Here is a 7930-nt window from a genome sequence, read left to right as displayed (position 1 = left end):
GATATTGTGCAGCACGCAAGATAGACAGCGCACAATGTGCTTTGAGGCAGCAACCAAGAAAGGTGTAGTCCGCGTCTGTGAACACCCGTGTGCACACCTGTGTGGATCAGCATGCTTGTATTCCAAAGGTTTCTCCATGTAACGATCTGCTAGGGAGTGTGGGGAGCCACAGCCCCGTCCACCAGGGTATGAAGCAGGTATGGAGGAGATCCAGGCCCCAGATATCCAGAGGCCCCAGAGTACAAGCAACTTAAACAAGTCCAGACGCTTTTCATTACAAGCTCCTTTGACCATATAAAATCACATTTTCTCATGAAAGAGTATTTTTATTCTTGGTGCACATCCCAAGACATTGTGACAAGTTGGAATCAGGAATCTTCTCTAAATGAAAATGGCCTGAAATTGAAAAAGAAACTGAACCTATCACAAAATCTGCACCAATCTGCAGAATGATAGTGACTGTCAGTGTGGCACCCAGATCAGAAAAGTCAGTGGTGAGGATTTGTACAAACCTCTTTAGTATTCCTGCATCTCTGAAAACCAGAACAACATGAAACATAACCAGTTCCACTTTAACTACTTGCCAAATATACTGAGTTGAGTTTCTCTGTAAGCATGCTTATGACAGCAGGTATTCGTGCATAAAAACGAGCCACTATTGTCTAAACAAAACAATTTGCATCCGTTTACGTGAAACGTCAAATGTCATCAGCCACCTATTGAATACAAGAAAATGGAGACATGACCAGAAAACACTTAAAAACTAGGTTCATAGCTGGTGGAGGTTATCACAGCTGTGGTTGGGTGAGAAGCAAGATAGAACCTGGGCAGGTTGTCAGCCTGTTGCGACACAGAGAGCAGATAACCATTAACAGCCATGGCCATGTCAGAATTCCCACTTAGCCTAACGGAGCATGTGTTTGGACTATGGGAGGAAACCAGAGTACCTGTAGAGGAGAACGTGAACCAAACATAGAAAGGTCTCGGCCTTGATTTGAACCTGATACTACTTCACTATGAGGCTAACTACTGCACCTCTGTAAGGGAGTACAGTGCAGCTGCCAAACGAATCAGTGCTTTCATTTCATTTGCTTGTAAACAATGTTTCTACAGGTGCAGGAATCTCAGCAGACAGCCGAGCATCCTTTGCACTACACCCTCTGTCCATGCAGCTCCCTAACTCCAGTATTGAGAGCAGACCTAAAGCAGACTCATTCATGTGTGTGCAACATGTGAGAAAGAACAGCAGCTGATAAGATCCTGATCAAACATGCATTACTTGTTGCATACATTTTTTGAATGAATTATTCTTTTAGTCCGTTACCAAGTTTACTTTTTTTTGTTGCATAACTTAAATTTTTACTGTTTATGTTTTGTTTGCTTTTTTTTTTTTGCAAAAGGACTCTAGCTGCATATTTGGAGTTTTAAGTAGATCATAACACAGACCCTGCAGGCCTGCCCCGTGGAGACAGTGAGGTCCTTCCACTTCCTTGAAAACATAATCTCCCAGGACCTAAAAGTGGGAGCTAAACATCATCTACTTCATCAGGAAGGCACAGACGATGCACTTCCTGTACCAGCTGAAAAGAATCAACCTGTCAAAGTCAGTTATGGTGCATTTGTACTGTTCCATCAGTGTAGTGCGCTACTACCACTGTCAAGATCAGAGTGCAGCACGTCATCCCCTTTGGTTGAGATGACTTAACAGCGCCCCCTCGCTGCTCAGTCAATGTGTTACAATAACACACTTACTTTCTCAGGACCCGATTGTTTTAAATGCACAAATAAGAAATAGAAAAGAAGGACGATAACTTGTATTATTATATTTTGAAATTCACTAGCTGGGTCCACATCCTCATTTTAGGTTTGACAGCGTAGGTAAAGGTGAGTGCTTGGACATGAACTTAGCCTGGTAGATCCCCAAGGAGGGAGGGAGGGAGGGTGGGGCACGTAAACGAGAATGAACAGCTTGCAGAACTGGGGGAACATATATAGATGACAACCGGAAGGAGCGTGTTTGGAGGCGTGGTCGCACTCCTGAAATTCCGATACATAATCTCTAATATAAGAGCACAACTCAATAGTATTTTGTACAACTAAAATAATGAAATTACAATTTAAGATAAAGTGTTGTTTGTTCCAACATACATCAAAATGTATTCATTATATAAAATAAGTTACAATAGAATTTGTTTCTTCTTTTCGGTAAAAGTGTGTTTAATTTATAATAACATTTGTCTCCTTTTGTTTGGATTCATTTGCACACAGAACTGAAAGTGACCGACAAAGCTTTAAACTATTGTTTCATATAGCTCTAAACCTAATATATGTTTTTCAGCCATTTAAAAAAAAATTGACCACATAATCATAAATAACCCACTGCAGAATAGTCATGTCATACAAGGATTTATTTCCATTAAAACTAATAATAATAATAATAATAATAATAATAATAATATTAGACAAAATATACTTTATCCCAAAGTTGGGAATTCTGTTACAATAGATTAATAAATTAACTTAAACACATCAAACAAACTTAAGTAGGCACTATGTGACATAAATATGTTTTGTAGCTTCATACACCTTTTTAAATCCAAGTTTGCTTAACATAAAAAATAAAAAATTACATTATTGATTGTAAAGGTCATCAACACTGGGAGTCAAACGGAAGGCATTGGCATCTTTTCACCAAGTAGCAGCCTTAACGTATTTTAGATGCGTTGTGTTATATCCACATCAGTCCAAGTGATCTTGGCAAACACTGTAGAAAAACAGTCTGACACTGAGCCATCTATATTATTCAAAAATGGCAGCCTTATCACATGTTTCAAATCTAAACCAGAATAAATCTGTATTAGGAGAGAGAGGTGCTCTATTGCTCAAGAAATCAAGATTTCAGGTCCATGGAGGCTGTCTGGGGATTTTAAGGCAACTCATTAATTCTGTAAAACAGAACATTTGTACTTTAGACTTGAGTAAAGTACAGTTTACAATAGTGCAACATTGTTAGAATATTGCTTTGTTATAATAAAGAAAATATATTTTTTAAATTAGTTTTTTTTACACCGTTATATTCTTCAGAAAAATAAAAATAAATTTTTTTTTTTTTAAAAAGCAGTGCAATAATATTTCAAAAAGATCTCCATAACAGTTTCAAACATGCATGTTACTGACCTGAAAGCCTGTCCTTTTAAAGGAAAACAAAAGACTGATGTCTAGAAATGTTTTGTTAGATGGTAGCACCACTTAATGAAGAGCAGAAAGTGCTTTTAAGAATTTGTCTCCAAACTAAGTTGAGTAATGCCTTGTGAGAATGTATGAGTGATTGGTTAGGAAGCAGGTGATCCACAATATCACACAGCCTTTATGATCTAGCTTTAAAAAGTGGCTGGTTTCATGACATCTGCATGACTGAGTCTCTTTGTAGCCTCCACATCCTGTGGATGTCAAATGATGCAGGTCATGAGTAGAAATTCTTGGCCAGCTTCCTCATTCTTTTATTGTAGTGTGCTGAGACTTCTGTTGCAGAGCTCATCATGCGGAAGTCCACCTGATCTACAGATTGCTGCTCATCGCTGTCAAGGTTTGGGTGGAAGAACTTATAATAAATAACTTTGAGTATTAGACCGAGGATGTAAACCACAACAACACAGACAGCTGTGATTAAAGCGTACGTGGGCTCTATCACAAAATCAGGAGGATCTGTGCTCATCTTCCAGCACCACACAGCACAGAGGATGCAAATATCAGTCAGCATATACCCGTGATAGAGCACAGTCCTGTACCGCGTCTTCCCCTCGGCCACATTAAACCAGTCGAAATACCAAATGAGGCCAACAGTGGCTCGATAAAGCCATTCTCCACAAGGACTATCCATGAACTCTGTCTTGGATCGCCAAGCGAAGAAGAATAAAACCAGCCAAGAGCAGATGAAGTGGGTGAAGATGAAGCAGGGCAGCACGGAGGCGAAAAGAGCGAGGGCAGTGAGACGGGAAGAGATGAGAACCAGGTTCCAGATGAAGTAGATGACTGATGAGGTTATGTTCTGCTTCTTCTTGTCAGGCAGGAAAGAGCGCAGGGAGCGATGATAGGTCGTCACAGTGAAGGCGATAGCCGAGGCCGAGCCGACGGCCTTCAACACTGAGGGAAACGAGAGGCAGCGTTAGAAAGTCCAGAAATGACTGAGAAATCTTGTTAAGCCAGGTGATTCTGTATGAAGACGAAAAAAATCTGGAAAGTATTCCAACCTGATCACCTCAGAATCACCAAACTTTTAATGTAAGATAACATTAGTGCATTTACTGAAGCCAGGGGGAAAATTCCAACAATGACAATATCACACGTGGTTAGAAGCCGTTAAAGGTTTTCCCTCAATGAATTATGCAAAGGAGATCAAAAATCCAAGTTACTAGTGGTCGTTTCTCTACATCAGAAACATAAGCTGTTGGAACTCTAATATATCAAATCAGATTGGTGCTCACAGTTGGTTGCAATAAATGTTTGGCAAGAAAGAGATTTTGACTATCTCCTGTACATACAGTGGCTTGCAAAAGTATTCGGCCCCCTTGAACTTTCCCACATTTTGTCACATTACAGCCACAAACATGAATCAATTTTATTGGAATTCCATGTGAAAGACCAACACAAAGTGGTGTACACGTGAGAAGTGGAACGAAAATCATACATGATTCCAAACATTTTTTACAAATAAATAACTGCAAAGTGGGGTGTGCATAATTATTCAGCCCCCTTTGGTCTGAGTGCAGTCAGTTGCCCATAGACATGCCTGATGAGTGCTAATGACTAAACAGAGTGCACCTGTGTGTGATCTAATGTCAGTACAAATACAGCTGCTCTGTGATGGCCTCAGAGGTTGTCTAAGAGAATATTGGGAGCAACAACATCATGAAGTCCAAAGAACACACCAGACAGGTCAGAGATAAAGTTATTGAGAAATTTAAAGCAGGTTTAGGCTACAAAAAGATTTCCCAAGCCTTGAACATCCCACGGAGCACTGTTCAAGCCATCATTCAGAAATGGAAGGAGTATGGCACAACTGTAAACCTACCAAGACAAGGCCGTCCACCTAAACTCACAGGCCGAACAAGGAGAGCGCTGATCAGAAATGCAGCCAAGAGGCCCATGGTGACTCTGGACGAGCTGCAGAGATCTACAGCTCAGGTGGGGGAATCTGTCCATAGGACAACTATTAGTCGTGCACTGCACAAAGTTGGCCTTTATGGAAGAGTGGCAAGAAGAAAGCCATTGTTAACAGAAAACCATAAGAAGTCCCGTTTGCAGTTTGCCACAAGCCATGTGGGGGACACAGCAAACATGTGGAAGAAGGCGCTCTGGTCAGATGAGACCAAAATGCAAAACGCTATGTGTGGCGGAAAACTAACACTGCACATCACTCTGAACACACCATCCCCACTGTCAAATATGGGGGTGGCAGCATCATGCTCTGGGGGTGCTTCTCTTCAGCAGGGACAGGGAAGCTGGTCAGAGTTGATGGGAAGATGGATGGAGCTAAATACAGGGCAATCTTGGAAGAAAACCTCTTTGAGTCTGCAAAAGACTTGAGACTGGGGCGGAGGTTCACCTTCAAGCAAGACAACGACCCTAAACATAAAGCCAGGGCAACAATGGAATGGTTTAAAACAAAACATATCCATGTGTTAGAATGGCCCAGTCAAAGTCCAGATCTAAATCCAATCGAGAATCTGTGGCAAGATCTGAAAACTGCTGTTCACAAACGCTCTCCATCCAATCTGACTGAGCTGGAGCTGTTTTGCAAAGAAGAATGGATAAGAATTTTAGTCTCTTGATGTGCAAAGCTGGTAGAGACATACCCTAAAATTCTGGCAGCTGTAATTGCAGCAAAAGGTGGTTCTACAAAGTATTGACTCAGGGGGCTGATTAATTACGCACACCCCACTTTGCAGTTATTTATTTGTAAAAAATGTTTGGAATCATGTATGATTTTCGTTCCACTTCTCACGTGTACACCACTTTGTATTGGTCTTTCACGTGGAAGACCAATAAAATTTATTCATGTTTGTGGCTGTAATGTGACAAAATGTGGGAAAGTTCAAGGGGGCCGAATACTTTTGCAAGCGACTGTATAAAGTTATAAATGAACTTATAAACAAAAAAAAGAAGAGGAAACAAAAAAAAAAAGCACACAGATATAAAGAACACGTGTCCATTAAGAATTGCACCTGTAATAAGATCTGGATGGCCCTGCTGCAGAAAGATGGTGAGCATGAGCGTGAGCTGCGGGGCGCTCTCTGCAAACGTCTCTATGATTCGTAACATGCTCAGATCGTGGTTCAACGACACGGCTATGCTCTCGGAATCAGGCTCCTGTTCATCTGCAGAGGAACCCGTATGTCGGCTGGCACCATTCTCAGGGTCGGGGATCTTCTTGTAGAAGCTTTGCACGGCCATTTCCAGGACTCCTGCATGCCTGCGAAACAGGAAACATAACCAGTTAGACTGAATCCTCCCGTCAAATATGCTGCATTGAATTTCTAAGGAAGCATGCACGAGAGAAGAAAACTACAATCCAAATAATATCAGGTTCACCCACTCAGCATGGAGACAGGAAGGAGCTGCATTACCTCATCAGCTCAGCTATTGTAAACCAGAAAACTGAGGCATGACTCATGTTTCAGATATTTCCCAGGTCTCAACTACGGGTTTACACACAGACATATATAAAGCAGGGCGAAACGAAACCAAAAATGTAATCTGTGGATAGTTTATTACAGCAGACAGTCAGGTGCACAACATTGTAGTATAGTAACCGCAGATTGTCAGTCTGCATTTCCTGTATGGGACGGTCAGGGTGGCACCCTTAGATAAGTTGAACTTCTTAAGTATTCCCTGCTTACACCTACTTCAAAAACAAAAACAGGCACTTTGCACTTATAGTTATTATTTAAAAAATAAAACAAACTACCTGAAGTAGATTCCCAGCTGAAATACGTGGAGCAGCTTGAGCTGCCTCGGGGACGGCAGCTTCTCGACCTTTGTCTTCCTCTCAAACTCGTCATAGCTGTACCAAAGCCAGCTGTAAGCCTGAGTGAGCAGCGACGAGCCCAGGAGAAACAGCACCAGCACACCGAGGTACACGTAGGCCCTTTCCTTATAAAAGGACACAGCAGCCAGTACATCCAAAACGACGTCAAGCATGAACAGCGGCAGGCCCACACAAGTGAAGAAGAAGTCCCAGCAGTTGTATTTAAACTTGGTCCGAGTACCTGACATGTTCTCTGCGTGCCTCTGACACAGCTACACGTTAACATTGACAGCTGATTATGATTCAAGCAGCAGTTCTGACACAAACGAAAGCAACGACCAAAGTTCAGCGTTTAAAAACACCTCCTACAGTCTGACCCGCCCATGTTTGCCGTCTTAAAGGCACATCGAGGTATTTCACACACGTACACGCCTGCTATTGACAGCCGCCCCTTTAACATTAACTGACGGTATTTCCACACAGAAGTTAATGGCTTACAGTAAAATCTAAAGTAAATCTAGTAAAAACAAACAAATAACAAATAGAAAATTTTAACAAATGTGTATTTTTATTGCAGGGAATAGGTTAAAGTTTAACAACAAACACTGAGCCTCACTTTTGATACTCGCCGACAACATGAAAAAACGTGGATTCAAACACTGTCTCGCAGGTTTTTGTAATAAAATGCCTCATATATTACAAATAATGCTGAATCTTTGCTGAATCTTTAGGCCAGTACACGTACTGAACTTTGAACTAAGATTAAAGTAAACAAAGTTGTTTTTTGTTTTGTTTTGTTTTGTTTTTTTTACATTTGAACGAGCTAAACAAACACTGGATGAGTGAATAAAATTAACACTAAATCTGGTACGTGAACACAGTGAAATCTCTTCATTTTTAACA

The 7930-nt window shown here is 41.1% G+C and overlaps 1 protein-coding gene across 1 annotated transcript; it reads right to left on the bottom strand.

The window, feature by feature from the left end:
• Positions 1-3183: 3183 nt before the first annotated feature.
• Positions 3184-7323, bottom strand: LOC146609398 (XK-related protein 8-like). Its single transcript, XM_085346313.1, has 3 exons — positions 6968-7323; positions 6225-6472; positions 3184-4143 (listed from the first exon to the last, which is right to left on the bottom strand). The coding sequence occupies exons 1-3, from the start codon at positions 7273-7275 to the stop codon at positions 3464-3466; spliced, it is 1236 nt and encodes a 411-aa protein (XP_085202439.1). The 5' UTR covers positions 7276-7323; the 3' UTR covers positions 3184-3463.
• Positions 7324-7930: the final 607 nt, after the last annotated feature.

This window comes from Diplotaxodon limnothrissa, linkage group LG22 (genome assembly GCF_057381915.1).
Source record: "Diplotaxodon limnothrissa isolate DT_005_m linkage group LG22, D_limnothrissa_male_GT1.1, whole genome shotgun sequence".
Taxonomy (NCBI): domain Eukaryota; kingdom Metazoa; phylum Chordata; class Actinopteri; order Cichliformes; family Cichlidae; genus Diplotaxodon; species Diplotaxodon limnothrissa.
This window is presented reverse-complemented; position numbering and strand designations above follow the sequence as displayed.

Excerpts from the sequence above, each read along its gene's own strand:
- LOC146609398 (XM_085346313.1), bottom strand. The coding sequence starts at position 7,275 with ATGTCAGGTACTCGGACCAAGTTTAAATACAACTGCTGGGACTTCTTC. Across the intron at positions 6,473-6,967 it reads CAGCTGGGAATCTACTTCAG|GCATGCAGGAGTCCTGGAAA; the intron begins GTAGTTTGTTTT and ends CCTGTTTCGCAG. Across the intron at positions 4,144-6,224 it reads CCATCCAGATCTTATTACAG|TGTTGAAGGCCGTCGGCTCG; the intron begins GTGCAATTCTTA and ends CGTTTCCCTCAG.